Source organism: Cnephaeus nilssonii, assembly GCF_951640355.1.
Source record: "Cnephaeus nilssonii genome assembly, chromosome: 2".
Lineage (NCBI taxonomy): Eukaryota > Metazoa > Chordata > Mammalia > Chiroptera > Vespertilionidae > Cnephaeus > Cnephaeus nilssonii.
In genome coordinates, this window is record NC_137073.1 from 67,472,347 (window position 1) to 67,489,857 (window position 17,511).

At 35.5% G+C, this 17,511-nt stretch overlaps 1 protein-coding gene across 2 annotated transcripts in view; it reads right to left on the bottom strand.

Annotated features, from left to right (window-relative positions):
• The window catches only part of RASA1 (RAS p21 protein activator 1), a 98,272-nt gene that overhangs the window by 15,642 nt on the left and 65,119 nt on the right, over positions 1 to 17,511 (bottom strand). For both annotated transcript variants that reach the window (XM_079786940.1, XM_079786941.1), the window contains exons 9-15: positions 16,734 to 16,812; positions 14,639 to 14,759; positions 13,789 to 13,945; positions 5,257 to 5,344; positions 2,886 to 2,963; positions 1,182 to 1,339; positions 612 to 688 (exon numbers count right to left, since the gene is read on the bottom strand). In XM_079786940.1, coding sequence (XP_079643066.1) covers positions 612 to 688; positions 1,182 to 1,339; positions 2,886 to 2,963; positions 5,257 to 5,344; positions 13,789 to 13,945; positions 14,639 to 14,759; positions 16,734 to 16,812 — 758 coding nt within the window. The remainder of the gene's footprint in view (positions 1 to 611; positions 689 to 1,181; positions 1,340 to 2,885; positions 2,964 to 5,256; positions 5,345 to 13,788; positions 13,946 to 14,638; positions 14,760 to 16,733; positions 16,813 to 17,511) is intronic.

A 17,511-nucleotide genomic window follows, 5' to 3' on the forward strand; every position in this document is an offset into this window, starting at 1 on the left:
ATAGACAGGGGTTTAGGATATAGGCATGATTAGGGAAATACAGAGTAAACATTTTATAGAGAAAGATTCAGGCTTGGACCTATCTGTTAATACAAAGCACTTCTTTCTCTAAACATGACTTTTAAGAAGGTATTAACCTAATTCACAGATCCGTGAATTGCTAAATCCCACTGCCACCTGTTTCAGCAACAGGCAGGGAAAAGGTGAACAAATAGTACACTCGTGTTTAAAGAAAAAAAAAAAATTAATAGTGTTTTTCCACTTACTTGCAAAGTATAAGAAGTAAGGAAACCCTCAAAAGAATAAGAAGGGATAGGGGAAGAACAACAGAAAGATGACCACTTCTACTATTTTCTTGTTCTTCGTACTCATTAGGAAGGGGAGAGTGAATAGATATGTAATTTAATCTTAAAGACTTCAGTTTAGAGTATATATAATTTAGTCATATCAATAACTTTTAGAAGTACAAAAAGAAACTACCTCAAATTATATTACTTGTACTTCCATTTTATTTTTAATTTCCATTTTCGATTACATTATATTATGGATTTTTAAAGTACACAAAACATGTTTGTCTTTTAGTTTAGAAAGAAATTTCTGTATCAACTTACAGATATCAGGATCTTTACTTTTCTTTGTTTTATTACTAAGAGTTATTTCAAATCTGTTGATGTCAGGAGGAAGATCACTAAAAGAGCAAGAAGAAAAAGAATTAACAAAATGTCCTGGCATTAAGTTATCTAATTCCTTTATTTCTAGTATCCAATAAGGCTCCTAGTTTACTACTAAACAACTTGAATGTGTTAGATTTACAACTAGATTCAAAATATGTTTTATTGCTTGGTATATAGACCAGCAAATTACACTTTCCCTACCACCTTTAACCTCCTCAGGTAAATCCTGGAAACCTTCATAAACATTTTATATGTGTGTGTTAGTAATGCTTTAGGACTTGTCAGTAATGCTAATGCATGTTAATTACTAGGTGGAAAACAAAGGACATAGCACGTTACTTTAAAAAAAAAAAAAAAGTGTGTGTGGGGGTGAAAGTAGTATTAAAATGACTGGACTTGGTGCCCTGTTCTGACAATTTAGATGTAGAGACAAAAAAAAAAAAAAAGGAATGAAAATGCAGTATGATAAAAGAAAATGATTTAATATAATGATAAAACAAGACTTACTCAAAGACAAACTCTTCTGACCATACAGGGTTTTGGCCTTCCCTTGCATGAGTTTTTGCTACCTGGACACTATTCAGGTAGATGTTGCAATATGGATTAGTAAAATGTTTTATTGGGAGTTTATGGGCTTCTTCAATATGTAAAACAAGGCTGCTGACCTAAAGAAAGCACAAAAATTGTTACACCAGATTTCAAAAATTATGCATTGTTTCAAAAGAAATTACTATAACTGTAATTTTGTTTTACAAATTATTCCTCTAATTACATTCTTGCAGAAATAATGAAATAGACCTTTTAATATAAAACCATGGTTCAGAGAAAAGGGGATTCTTTATTAACATAAGTAAACTGTCACAACTCAAATCAAAATCCTATTTGTTATATAATGCTCATCTGAAAGCTTTAATTTCTAAAAGAATTCCACAGCTATAAAATATTTTTAAAACAGATTCTACCTTTTCATTCTACAGAAAAGGATATAGATCCAAAAAAGAATAGTTATTTGTTAGTTTTGATGCCAAAACTTAGACCAGATACCTTCTAGTATCAGGTCTTCTTTTCCCTCCTGCCACCTATTACCTCCCTTGGCCAAGTTGCTTCTCTGAGCCTCACCTTCCTCAGACATAAAATTAAAACAAAGTTTACACTGCAAGTTGCTGTAAAGATTCAAAATAATATGTGTAAAGCATAAGGAGGGTTCAAGAGCTATTAGCTATAGCATATTATATTATACCTATAAGTGATTATTTCATGGCTAAAATTTCATACAAGACAATCTGAAAAAATTCAACATGCTTTTCCATTGCTTACAAAATGTTAAAATATGTTTTGAGAACACAGAGTGATTATGTGTATAAATTTCCTTGGGGAGTCAGTCTATTGGTCCAGGGGATATTTAATAGTAATCTAAATATTAACATCCGTTTCCAATAGAACAATATGTTCAAATCATCAAGCTTATTGGAAAATTTCTACAAATAAAACAAGAGTCACTTTGGTCAATAAATACTGTAATAAAATCCTCTGAAAATCCAAGAATGTTAAAATTTCTTGATATTTAACCAATTATCTAGGGATAACTATGAAGAAAAAAGCAAAGGAAATGGAGGATATAAAGTTGACTTTACACACTTTGAAAGAAAGAGCCTAGCCTAACTCTGTATGAATGAATACATAGGACATGTTAATGTTTCAAGTAAGATAGTATAGGATACTATCTAAGAGTTATGAAATAACATTTCAAAAATAATTTCTATAAAATGAAAAACCCAAAAAATTATTGGGATTAGTAATTCAAGTAAGATGATCTTTTCAGTAAGTACTTTTAGTTCCTCATTTTTGAAATAGGCATTTTTAAGGAAAAAAGAAAATAAAAGTGCCCAACAGAATAGTTTCTGTTACTGTTGGTTTGGTATTGTTATTTTGAGTGGAGGGGGGAAAAAAACACACCCTTGGTAATGTATTTAAAAGATGCCATTATATACGCAGCAGGTATATAAAGAACATTCTCTTTTGTAAAGAAATAATTATTTCTCCTGCTACTGAAGCAAGTAGGAGCTTTAAAATGCCTGACAAGATTAATTTATCTTAAGAACTCTATAAAGTATCTCAAATACTGCCCAAAACAGTTCATACTGTAATAAAAATAAAGAGCAAAGTGATAAAACAAATTTGAGTCACAAATCAAAGAAAATTAAGTTTCACCTGACGCAAGCGTTTATTAGATGTCCCTGGACTACTTTTCCGTAAATTGCAAAATGCCTGCAGACCTTTCATCCAATCCTACAAGAAATAACAGCAGTTCAAAGAAACATACTGTAGTATAGTTTATTTAATTTCCAATCATCAATTTGTTTTCTTAATTCAATATTCTTTCCTTCTTGAGATTGCCATTTTTAAACTCACAGTACTGCAATATATTTGTACCCCAAAGTAAAACAATGATTTTAAAAAGTTTAATTCTGAAAAACTTGTGTTTCTGTAGATTTTCTAAATTAATGGTAAGGGTACAAATAAGGGGCCATTAATTAGCCAAAAAAAAAAATTTTTTTGAATAGGTAAACTGTTACACTTGAGATACCTAAAGCAGAATTAACTTGTGTATTTTATGAAAGGAGGGCTGACTGCAAAACCAGTGGATAATGTGATGACTAATTTGATGACAAGCTCTTTAACATTAGACTATGATATAAGTAGAAATGTATAAGGGAATCTGGGTTATATATGTGTTTGAAATATAACATTAGATTTAAAAATGGTCAGCCTAATATTCAAATTAAATTGTAGCTACCTTTAAAAATGTTTAACCCATCTAGTGCTCTGGAAAAAGGAGAGAGAAATTTTACATTTATAAAAAATAAATCTAAATATTTTACCTTAAAGTACATGTTTCTAGAAAGCTCTATATATATACCATTGCTTTACTCAATTATTTAATTTGTAGGCTATTTCAGTGAACCTGAACTTTGTCAATGTTTAGAGAATATCTTTATAGTAGAGCAAATTAAGATCAAATCAATTAATATCAAATCATTTATTACAGCTTTTAGGAATAGAAGAGAGGCCCAGCCAGCATGGCTCAATAGTTGAGAGTTTACCTATGAACCAGGAGGTCACAGTTTGATTTCCAGTCAGGGCATATGCCCAGGTTGCAGGATTGATCCTTAGTGTGGGGTGTGCAGGAGGCAGCCGATCAATGATTTTCTCTCATCACTGATGTTTCTCTCTCTCTCTCCCTCTCCCTTCCTCTCTGAAACCAATTTTTAAAAAAGAAATAGAAGAGAGTAACCAGAAGAGAGCCACCGAAGTAAAGAAAATTGGAAATACCAGTGGTATTTTGGACTCTAGTATTTGGAAATACAGAATATAGAAAGAGTATATAGAAATGCAGTAAGAAAATGTTCTATTCATACAGCTTGGTGAGACATGCAAAATATACTGAAATACCATGGTATGTAACACATCTCTATTTAGAAAGAGGACATGGTAAGATAACTAGAAGATGGGATAGTGAAGTTTATATTTCTTTCCCAATTCAATTTCTAACATTTAAAAAAAAGTTACCAAATGTTTTGAGCCCGACTTTTTCATCTATATTTAATAAAAAAATTAGGGATATATATATATGTACACACATATATATATATGTTTTTATATATGTTTTTGTGTCATGCGAAGTATTTCAGATATCTTGCAAAAATTTGAAATATGACTCGATTATGAATCATAAAACAATGGTTCATCAAGTTTATTCTAGAGTCTAAGGTATTTTCAGAATTTATTAATGGGTATTTTCATAAATTATTAAAGGATACACAGCATCTGCCTCAAATCCAGTGTTGGCAAATTATCTTCTATTTCCAACAAAGTTGCTTACAAAGCAGTTGCTTTCTTTGACCTCTTAACCACTTTCAAGTTCCTCCCATAGAATATAAGCAGAAATATAGCCATATTTCCACAAAATACCACTAAAAACCAGGAAATATGATTCAAAGAACTCAAAATATCATAAAAGGAGATTTTTTAAAACATTATTTCTTCATAGTATTACTGAAAATTTAATAAAGGTTTTTAGAAGGGCATTAAACATAGATCATTGGCTAGTCCAGAAAGCAGACATTATAGTTAAGAGAATTCAACCAGTGAAAAATAACAACACTTGTGAGCAAAACTAACTGGCTTACCTTTTGATTGTACTGAGAATATCTATAACCTTTCTGCAGAGAGGATTTTAAATGAGAATTCTCAGTTGGACTCAACATCATAGAGTATTTAAAGGTCAATTTAAAATGGAGTTTTCATTCCTAATAACCCTTCACTGTGCTTTTCTGCATTTCTTTAAAAAAAAAAAAGTTTTGTACTTGAAAGTTCTCATTCTTTAAAATAAAAAGATGACTACATTTCAGACATCCTTTTTATCACAAAACAAAGGCTTGTGAAGTATATAAATTTCTAATATCTCTCTACACACACACACACACACACACACACACCTGTATTAATTTAATACTGTATGTCAAGTGTAATTGAAAAATAAATGGGCTAAATGTTTACACTGAAGAAACAATTAACTTACTTCTGCTTGTTCTGGAGTTTCTCCTGCAAAGTAAAAGATGTAATGTTCTTCACTAAAGTGCTGAACTACTATCTGAAAACAGTTTGGCCTTTAAATACAAACAAAAAAGTTATTAGGAAGCTTAACAAAAAGTATTATTAACAAGCTACTTTTTAAAAAATCACAATATATTAAATAATTTACATAAACATAATTCTTAATTTAGAGAAATTCTCCATTGTACCAGATCATTACTAAAAAGAAAATGTCAGTTGCACATATTTTAAAAAACTTTTTAGACAAAAATTTTTAAATTTTATTAATCTTTCAGTTTAAAAACTTTTAAGCTACTGTATAAATTAATTTTAAAGGACATTAGAAATAGAAAACTTAAAAAGGAATTGAAGCAGAAATGTTAGAATTTCACATAGCTATTCCAAAAAAAGTAAATAAAATGTTACTAAACTTATTGCTTCAGGATGATATAAAATATACCTTTATCTGCACTGGAAAAAGGCTATAAACATATTTGTAGACCAAAAAATGTTCTTACTGGTTATCTCTCAGTAGATGGGTTGATTTTCATTTTCTTCTTTATAATTTATGTACTTTCAAATTTTTTACAACTGACAGTTTTCCTCACCTTGTAAAATGGAATCATCATCTACTCATGGATATGTTTATTCTGAGGATTAAATGACCTAACAACGGAGTACAGTAAATACTGGTTTGTGCCCGCCTGTAGTATGCACTGTACTGTAATTCACTTAACATGTAAATACATTATCAAATAGTTTATCTTTTCTGAAGATGTGCGCTAACTAAACTTGAAAATGTTTACAAAATGTTTAATAAGGGCCTTCATGTTTTTGAAACTCAATAAATGTTGTTTCTATTTCTTGCTTTAACCAAAGTTTTTATCTTATAGTGTTACTAGGTCATAGCAGACTACAAGCTTAAGATTTATTAAAGATAAAAAGAACCATCTTTTAATGCTCTGAGAATATCATAAAATAATGGAAAATGTAAACTAAAACATTCTGATTCTGAAAGTGGCTTGTATCAGACTAAACCTCATAGCTGGATAAAATATAAAATAAAAAAATTTTAAAAAGCAGTTTGAAGTCACTAAAAAACAATTAAAGCAGCTAAGACTTGAGGGGCCAAGATCAGATGAGGTGAGCCTGACATTCTCCACAGCTTTTCCTTTCAAGGTGTGTGCTGATTCTGACACTGTGTAAGGCAAGAAGCTGAGATGCTAAGTAGAATGCAGCAAAGATGCTCAAAAGCAAATGAGCAGTTTCACAGTGCTGGAACAGTCAAATGAGCTCAGGACTTTGGAAGAGAAGGTTTTCAGAGGTAGGCCTTCAGAATAAGGGCAAACCAGAAATAGAGAGCCTTCACCAATATTTCCCCTTGGTCCCTGAGAGAATCAAGATGAACTACCCCCTACTCTAATTTTCTGGCAGAACAATAATTTTTTCTGGAAGCAACAGCATTATCCATAGCTTCTGCAGTTTTTCATACACAATGTCCACCATTTGGTCAAACAAGTAGACATTACAGGAATCAATCAAATGACTGAAAAGCCAAAAGAAAAATCAAAGGAGAAAGACCTACACATAATCAGATATTGAGGTTAGACATGAACTTTCAAATACTGTAACTACAATGTTCAAGAAAATAGGTACCAAAATAAGAGAATTTCTCCAGCTAACTAGGATCTATAAAAGAAGAATTAAATGGAGATCCTGGCTAGGTAGCCCGGTTGGTTAGAGTGTCATCCGGATATGCTAAGGTCGTGAGTTCTATCTCAGGTCAGGGAACATACAGGAAGCAACCAATGAATGCATAAGTAAGTGAAACAACCAATTGATCTCTCTCCCTCTCTCTTTCCTTCCTGGCCTTGGGCACCAGCAGGGAGCCTGCACCGATCGCAGGAAACCACTGGGGGTCGGCTCCTGCGATCGGTAGCAGGGACGCTGGGTGCGGCCAAGCCCAAGGCCAGGAAAGCCTGGGGCGGAGGCTTTCCGGGACTTGGGCACCAGTGGGGAGCCTGCACCGATCGCAGGAAACCACTGGGGGTCGGCTCCTGCGATCCGTAGCAGGGATGCTGGGTGCCGCCGAGCCCAAGGCCACCGCCCGGGGCCAAGCCCCGACCCTGAAAAAGGCAGAAGGCGGTGGCCACAGCCAAGGCCTGGGTCCCCGGTGCCAGCAGAAAACTGGTGCAGGCAGCCAGGTGAATGAAGGTCTATTGCACGAATCTTCGTGCAAACGGGCTACTAGTTTTTTAATAAAGTAAAGCAATATTAAGAGTCAGAAGCTTCATATAAAGAAATAGAGGCTAAAAGACCTCTTAATATTGAAAATAACCTGAAAAATTTGTGCAGCTGTGCAACTAGAGTAGGCAGGAAAACAGCCAAATGAGTAATGCTGTCCAACATTCCTTCACAACAGGATGAACATGCACACCATCACATCTATTGCAGAGGGCTGCCTTTAACTTCATATTAGACGGCACCTAAATGCTGCAAGTCCATCAGTGTACTGGATTCTATGCTTGCAAAAAGCAAGAAATGTTCAATGCCTGCCGTATATTTAATAACACAACAAAAAGATAACAGCATTTATCCACAATTTCTCCTTTGTGCTATGATATTTCCATTTTCTAATACATAATTTGGTATTAACCTATTTTTCACTAGTCCTATTATCTGGTAGAGGTATCTTTTCACTTTCTTGAAATATATGTTACAGATGCTGTTTTCCTTGGCATTCAGTATTTCTTGGAGCTTCCCAACTATTTTACAGCAAGGCACACACAAATACAATTGAGATGATAAACTGGCATACCTCAGGGAAAAAACACACCTCACTTTTTTAAATAAGAGAGTTGTGTTACTTACAATGGATATAACTTTTTCATAGTAAGTTTAAACTTGGTATCTATATATATAAAAGCCTAAGCGACTGTTACAACCAGACGATAGCTATGATGCACCCTGACCACCAGGGGGCAGACACTCAACGCAGGAGTGTGCTCCCACAGCCAACCTCCCACGGTCAGCCAACCTCCCACAGTCTCTCCCCCCAGCCGGCTGGCCCCCATCAGCCCCAATAGGGACTGGGTGAGATGGCCCCACTAGGCCCCAACTGCCGACCAGGCTGAGGAACCCCACCCATGCACGAATTCGTGCACTGGGCTTCTAGTCATTAAATAAAATTCATGACCCAGACTTTTACAAATGTCTTCAAATTCTTTGGTCACTTTCAACAAGAAACTGCACAATAAGCAAGTGATGATCTGGTAGCAAATGGTAAATGTGTATTTATTGCTTTACACTATCTGACAGAAACTCCTTTCTTAATATCATTAACCAGAATAGGAATAATTCTATCTTTTAAAATTGCATTTAAAAGATCTGATCTTTTAACTCTAGAAAGTCTTTTCTTTAATTGGCAAATCTAATGTTGACTTTTCTTTTGATACTACAAACGGGATTCCAATCCAGTTGCACATTCATAAAAGTACATCAAAATGGTAAAGCTTTTCCTCAAACTATATAGATGTTGCTTTACTGATCTTAACAATTCTTTAAGATTCATATTATTCAAATTATAAGTATTAGTGAACCATTTTTAACCTCTTTTCCAAAGTTGAATTTCTGCTTTGAATCCAAAAACTTTCAGAACATGTTAGTATCTTTTTGTGCTGTACTTCCAACTTGAGTAAGTTTGAGGAAGTTTACCCATTCTTCAATAAATCTGCAAAGTGAGAATCACTCATCAAAGTTTTCTTCTTCTAGATCATAAACTTTAGATCAGCAGTCGCCAACCAGTTGTCTGTGAGGTCCGAAAGATTGGCGATCGCTGCTTTAGATAGCTTATATACTTTGGTATCAAACAGGACAGTGGTATACTGATCCCATTTCTTCCCCATAAAACTAAAAACATGCAGCTAAAGCAGCATGGATTTTATTAGGCTCTATGTAAAAATATTTCATGTGGAATTCAGGTGTACAAACTATTGCATATCAGAGCATCTCTGTATTGCTTATTTTCCAGAATGAATTTTTGATGTAAATCCTTTAAATATTCCTATCATGAAGCCTCATCACCAATCAGAAACTTAAAATACTATTTCCATAATATCTTCCTAGTTTCTTTGAATGACCAATAATTTACTTCCAAGTCTGCAGTGAAAATGTAATCTGTACCTTTCGATTCATCAATTCATTTACTGACAATCCTAATCAGAACACAATCTAATACTATTTGAAACAAGTGGTATCTCTCCTAGTCCTTTTGCTTTTTGGCCTCAAACACAGAGTTGGCAGTTTTCATGCAGACTGATAAAACAAGTAATTCTTCAGCTCTAGGAAGCATTTTTGGCTTTAGCTTTAGCTGTAATTGCATGATCTCTTAACAAGTGTAACCTGATACTGCAGGAACAGATATATGAGAAGAGAGGATTGGGGGGAGGGGAGGGAGAGAGACTGGTGTTTTTGAAGCTCACAGTTCTTTAGCAGTATGGTGCCAGCACAATGTACTTGGCACTGATGGTTTATTCAATAACTTTTATGCAATATTTAAGATGAAGAAGAGAATATTTTCTGGACTTTACCTAAATTCTATACATTTCTTATTAAGTGGCCTAATTAATGGATTGAATTTTTAAAATTAAGACTACTATTTCTGTCTTATGAATTTAATGACTTGCCAGTTTTAAGCATCAAATTGCCTTTATGGTATGGTGAGAAAATAAATACTTGTACATTAACATAACATAACAATGAAAAAATACATAAATTAGTTAAGTTTTTTTAAGAAATCCCTTATATTTTATAGTAATGCAAACAATTTTAACTTCTGTGTTAATAGAAAAAATAAACAAAATGAAACTAAATTTTACACATGAACATAAAAAGTTAACTTCACTGATGATCAACAAAAAACAGTGAATAAAATAATATTCAGAGTATCTGGGTGATACAATAAGAAAGTCATATAGAAGTACTGAGGTATGGCCTCTATAGAGAACTTTCTGTCTACGGTATTATGTACCAATTCTTTTGCCATAATTAAACAATGAATTACAACACTTTATAGAACCATATAACTTCAAATGTCATATTTTTTAAATGTAAAACGTCTGTTTTAATATTTTCATTACAACAACTTTTACAACCACTAATATTTTAAGAACAGCTATAACTTATTTATGACATACTGAAGTTCTGCCTTACTTGGATTCACACTTATCCTCCAATAGCTTAAACCACCTATTTCATATTACTCATCTCAATAAGCGAGTCTCCAAATTCTCTTCCCTCTTGCAACTACTGATGGCACATATAAGCTATAGTGTGACTATCTCCCTGACATCCATTTCAATCCCCATAGAATAAAACATCCTCACTGTATGGGTGGGATGATCTCCAGTAGTAGGGCTGGGCACTCAATGGTCTCCCATTCTTCTGCTACCTCAGTAACCCAAGACTAGAAACTGTCAGAGGTGGCTCAGTCCTATTCTCTGGACTTCCAATAGATCTGGAGGGAATGCTCCCTGCTTTCTCTGATACTATTTGCCACCTTCGTACCATGAAGGAAGCTGCTCTGTGAGAAAGAATCCAGCACACACAAAGGAAGGCAAAGCAGAAAGCTGAAAAGGAGCTGATGTCTTACCAAAACTTTTTTTCCTTGTCTTTTTTTTTTTACTTTTTGGAAGAGCTATTTTTATGAAATATTATGAAGTGTTTAGAAAAACGGGGGGAGGGTATCAGTCAAATAAATTAGTGAAATACTTAATATTATACTCCATTTTTAATGATTCACATTATAAACACTAGCCGAGACTCCAAAAAACCCTGCTGAAGGGAAACTATTTGTTCCGTTCAGCATTTCACAAACCTATTTTAACCATTTAAAAAAATTGACTATCTCTTAAATTCATAAATAACACTACTGTGATCTCCAAAACAATTTGGAAAAAAGAAATGTCAAAGTTGTCACTCTATAGGTATTTCTCATGTAGTTTTACAAATTTAATTAGGATAAAACTAGATTTGCCTATGAGAAATGCCATCCTGCAGCAGAAAAACAAGTGGCTAAAAAACATTTTGTTTTAATTGCTTTGTGTTTTATTAATCATAACAGTAAGTAATAAAAATGGCAAATATATCTAAATCTAGAGGCCCAGTGCATGATTGAATCATGCACGTTTAGGGGGGGGAGCTGGGTGCCTGTCCGCTGGTGCACCAGGCCTTTCAGAAGCCTCCAGCGCGGCGGAGGCTTCTGAAAGGCCTGGTGCCTGAGCAGACAGGCACCCAGCTCCCACGCTTTTGCTTTTGATCGCTGGTGCACCAGGCCTTTCAGAAGCCTCCAGCATGGAGGAGGCTTCTGAAAGGCCTGGTGCCTGAGCGGACAGGCACCCAGCTCCCCCGCTTTTGATGGTCCGCAGTGGGACATGAGCTCGCTGCCCCAGAGGCCCCTTCTGTGCCGCAGCACAGCCATGGCACAGAGGCTGAGCTCAAGCCGCTGCTGGCGACACGAGCTCAGCATCCCGCCGGCCCAATCGGCCACCCCGAGTCCCGCCCCCCCGCGCCTCCTGGCCCATCGCGGGCATAGCGAAGGTACGGTCAATTTGCATATTTGTCTATTATTAGGTAGGATGATTCTAAAACGGGTTACTGATAATACAGATGATGGAAGGTAAAGAAAGGCTTTTGTACTTGAGCAAAAAAACTAGATGTAATCAAGAGCTGGATTTACCTTGTGATGTTCAGGATTTAGCTTTAGTGTATACATTTTATATATTTTTCTAAACATTGAAATTAGGATAATAAAAATGTTTTATTATCAAATCTGAGATATTCTCCTACTGAAACAATTATTTTTATATTACAACTACCTGGTGCACGAAATTCGTGCACTGGGGGGGGGGGGGGGGTGTCCCTCAGCCCAGCCTGCACCCTCTCCAATCTGGGACCCTTCGAGGGATGTCCGACTGCCGGTTTAGGCCCGACCCCTGTGGAATCGGGCCTAAACCGGCAGTCGGACATCCCTCTCACAATCCGGGACTGCTGGCTCCTAACCACTCGCCTGCCTGCCTTCCTGATTGCCCCTAACCACTAATGCCTGCCAGCCTGATCACCCCCTAACCGCTCCTGTGCAGGCCTGATTAACACCTAATTGCTCCCCTGCCGGCCCGATTGCCCCCAACTACCCTCCCCTGCTGGCCTGATCTCACCCCCAACTGCCCTTCCCTGCCGACCTGATCGCCCCTAACTGCCTCTGCCTGCCTGATCACCCCTAACTTCCCTCTCCTGCCGGCCTGATCTCACCCCCAACTGCCCTCTTCTGCAGTCCTGATCTTGTCCCCAACTGCCCTCCTCTGCTGGCCAATTTGGTTTGATTGGTTGGTTTCTATGCCAGTCAGCTTCAAAAGCTCTGCCTCCTAGGCAGCCATTGGCTCCTCACACTTAACCCAGATTTGGTTCTGATTGGTCGGTTTCTATGCCAGTCAGCGTCTCTGGGCCTATCAACGGGGCCTGATCAGAAAGGCGGGGCTGATCAGCAGCCCAGGTGGAGGCCTGGAGAGAAATGGAGGCGTGACTGCTGACCAGGCCCAGAAAGAAAGAGGCAAGTGCTGATCAACAGCTGCCACAGAGGCTACAGGTCAGACCCTGCTTCTCTTTTCAGGCCTCTCTCCGGGCCTGATTCGCAGCCCCTAGGCCAGTGATGGCGAACCTATGACACGCGTGTCAGCACTGACACGCGTAGCCATTTCTGATGACACGAGGCCGCTGAGGCGGTCGCATGCCGAAGATGAAACATTTGCTGCTCCTGAGGATGAAACATTTGTGAAATAATGTTTTTTCCTCAAAATGACACACTACCCGAGTTATGCTCAGTTTTTTGGCGAAGTTTTACACACCAAGCTCAAAAGGTTGCCCATCACTGCCCTAGGCAGTCAGTGCTGGGTCACCGTGCCTGCAGCCGTAGCAGTCCGTGTTAGGTCGCCACGGCAACCCAGCGCTGACTACAGGACTGACTTCCGGTTGGTCGAGCCTCCCAGTCGTTATGGATGTGACGGACCCAGGGTTTTTATATATTATGATTGTTTCTCAATGTCAAATTACTTAGAAACACACCTATCAAGTTAATAGTACAAATGACTATACACCTACTACTATCAGATGCACTAAGTTAACAGAGAATGTGATACAATAGGGGGAAAATAACAAGATTCAGAGTAAGTTACTCAAGAGATTGGTGATAGGGAATGGGAAGAAACATTCTATACACAGATCAAGTCTTACTATAGGAAATGTCGTTCCAAAGTTCTACCTAATACAGTGGAGTAGAATTTTATGCATAGATTAGTCTAAAGTAAGGAAGGAAGACAAAAATTACCCTAGAAAGTAAATCTGACATTTTTGGATGATTTTAGAGCTCTCAAAATTAGTTTGCTATGATTTGAAATGATCTGAACACACCCACTATTTTTATTAATAAAACAGTTACAAAAGAAACAAGAAACCAATTTCTTACCTGTCAAAGAGACTGTCATGAACAACATAGACAGAACATACACTAAGATCTATTAATCCTTTTGGTTTTGTAGCTCGTTTTTCACTCTCAAAATAAATAAGTTGGGCATCACTGCCCTCTAAAATAAAATATAAATTTTTCCACCGTTTTCCTTTGCCTGTTAGAAAAAGAATGAATGATGAATGATGAAGTCATATATATATTAAAATCATAAAAATTATCATTGCTGAAAAGAAAATATTTCAATTTTTATTCCAAAGCTTAAATAACATACTAATCCTTATAAAATGAGAAAATGTTTATAATTTATCTGTAGAAAACTAAATTATTTTTTAATGAATCAGAGTAAATGACAAGGATACCTAAACTATATCTTTGGAAATTTTATTATGATAAATTCTTTAAAATTCTTATTTAGGAGTAATTTTTTTCAGTCATAAAAAAACACACAACAATTAAAAATAAAACTCTTCCACTAACCATGTGCCCTTCCAACCCCCTAATATTTCTCAATGTCAGATGGAGGCCAATCTATAAAATAAAATAATCAATACCATGAATGTGCCAAGTTTCTCTTTTAAAAAATGGGGTGGGGGTGGTGTTATGAGGTAAGAAGGAGGCAAAGAATCAAATGCCTACCACTGGAACTGAACTCAGGATTTAAAGACATAATTGGAAATACATAAGCTTGTTTCCTAAAACTTTAAAAGCTCTCTAGTCAAGGGTCAATTACTAATATTTCAGGTCAAAACAACTTTTTTAATAACATATCTCAATGTAAGTACAATGCTTCTATTGTAAATAGTAAATTACTGAAATTGAATCTTTAGTCTTAAAAGTTTACACTTACCCTTTTTTAGAAGATAACCTTTTTTAACAATATTTTTATAAAAGGCATCTTTTGTTTTTCGACGAATTGTATTATATATTTCTTTGCCATCCACTGTATCATTGAGTACTTGTTCTTGATCCTGAGTTTTTAAAAGTATTAAAATTGTTTCAAGAATTCTTGATTGAAATTAAATAAAATATACTCAACTATAAATTAAAAACCAGATTATGTGTCTATCTAGACATTAAGAAAATGTTTTAAGTACTAAAATCTAAATGATTGTAATACATATATTAAGAGGTCATTTGCTTTCCAAAGAAATTCTCAAAAGCGTTTCTTTACCATTCTCAAAAACACAGACAACTAATTACCTATTTTCAAAAATACAGTAGTCCCCCTTTATCTCTGGTTTTGTTTTCTGTGTTTTCAATTACCTGCAGTCAATCACTGTTCAGAAATACTGAATGGAAAATTCCAGAAATGAAACAATTCATAAGTTTAAATTCATAAGTTTATATTCTGAGTACTGTGATGAAACAATTCTTAAGTTTAAATTCATAAGTTTATATTCTGAGTACTGTGATGAAATCCCGCCTAGGACATGAATCATCCCTTTTTCCAGTAATCCACGCTATATCTGCTTCTTGCCCATTAGCCATCTCAGATCAACTGTTGAGGTATCACAGTTCTTGTTTTCAAGTAACCCTTCTAGTAGCCTTACACTAAGTTACAATGCCTATGTCATTTACCTCACTTCATCTCATCACGTAGACACTGTATCATCTCACATTATCACAAGAAAGTTGAGTACTTTACAATAAAATATTATGAGAGAGACCAAATTCACATAACTTTTATTACAATACTAGAGGCCCGGTGCACAAATTCATGCACAGGTGGGGTCTGGTTACCTGCCCCGATGGGGAGCAATCGGGCCAGGGTAGTGGGAGGGGACATGGGAGGTTGGCCGACCCTGCACCCAATCAGTGGGGGGGCCAACTGGGGGTGGGGCTGGGGGGAGGGGCTGAGGTCAGTTGAGGGGGCCAATCAGGGCCCCAATCAGGCTGGTTGGCTGCCGCAGTGCACATCATAGCGACCAGTCATTCTGGTTGCTTGGCTTTTTGTAGATAGATATAGATATAGATATAGATATAGATATAGATATAGATTAGATATAGATATATAGATATTGTTTCAATTGTTCTATTTTATTAGTTATTGTTGTTAATCTCTTACTGTACCTAATTTATAAACTAAACTTTATGATAGGTATGTATGTTTAGGAAAAAATAGCAGGGTTTGGTACTATCTACAGTTTCAGGTATCCATTGGGGAGACTTGGAACATATTCCCCTCGGATAAGAGGGGACTACTGTACAGTTGGTTTTGTTGTATTTTACAGCAAATGATATTTTAAAACTTAAATTTGTCCCAACATAATGAAAAATTAGGAACCAATTTAAGCATAAAGCAAAGTCCTGTTTGCTTATGTACAAATACATATGTGAGATACACTCGGTAAATGCAGAAAACTGCAACCAGCTGATTGAAACACGGGGGAATATACAAAACACCACTCAGATCCCCTCAGTGCCAAGAGTTATATGCCATACCCATCTACCCACATCTGGTGTTATAATGCCATCTATTTCAGATCATCCTCTTCTTGTCACCTCACAATATTCAAAACCCTTCCAATGGTGACTTCCACAAGTAAACCTGATCTTTTTCAAGGTAAAATGCCATATTTATTGTAGTGTTCATTTATTAACTACTTAATATGTGTAAAACTAGGATACATTTTTTATTAGGTTCTTATCTTTAAGTGTCACTGATGAAGTTTTAGTATTGTGCCCCTAACCACACCTTTCCTTCCCATTACTCTGAGGTTTTTACTATTTAACTTCACATAACACTGTGACTTTTAGGAATAATATGTCTTAACTGCTAACCACTCCCCCTGTCCCAATTACAAAAAGAAGTATGACATCAGGAAAAACAAAGTATTAAATTCAATCCAATTTTAAATGCATGAGTGTGTACATACACATATCACCAAAACTGAATTTTGAAATAAAATGCTAATTATTGCAAAAAGAAAAACAACACTGACCTGCATTGGTACAGGTTCCTTAAGATAATAACCTTCAACAATCTGTTCTTTCCGATAGTGATCTATGATGTCCCCAATACTGTTAAAATAAAAATTACTTACAGTGATATCATTTGTCTCATAGTAAAGGTGATCTATTTGCAAGTTTTTCCAAAGCATATAATCAGAATATATTAACAGACTGTATAATCATAATAGTCATATTATTTTAGAAAAATAAGAATGTTCCCAATATTGGTTTACAATCAGAATACCTTAGTCAGAGATTCCAATTTTTTATACACATACTTAAAAGTCACTATTAAGTGAGAAAAGAATTAAAGGTCTACTTTTAAAATTTTTAATAAGAGTATTTCTGAAATTGAAAGAAGAAACAGAGAAATGCCATTTATTAATTAGCAAGTAGTAAACTAAATTTTTATCATCAAAACATTTACATATTCTGCTTTTATAATAACAATAATAATAATGTAGAGTTAGGTCATAAAACATATAAATAGCAGATGAAAGCAGCAGAAGAAAAACAGAGTAGGAGCAAATCTTACATGTAGGATTATTGTAAGGCTTATTGATGATTTTGAGAAACATCAATCAGTTGGTGTACAGGACAACACTCCAACCAACAGAGTCACTGGCCAAGGCAATTATTTTATCTTTTAGAAAAGTCTCAAGTTAGGCATTTATCAATTCAGTTAAGAGTATGTGTTTAAAATTCAGTTTTATAGATTCCAAATCCCCAGAAAACTGGACAATGGGGAAAATTAATTTACCTTCCTAA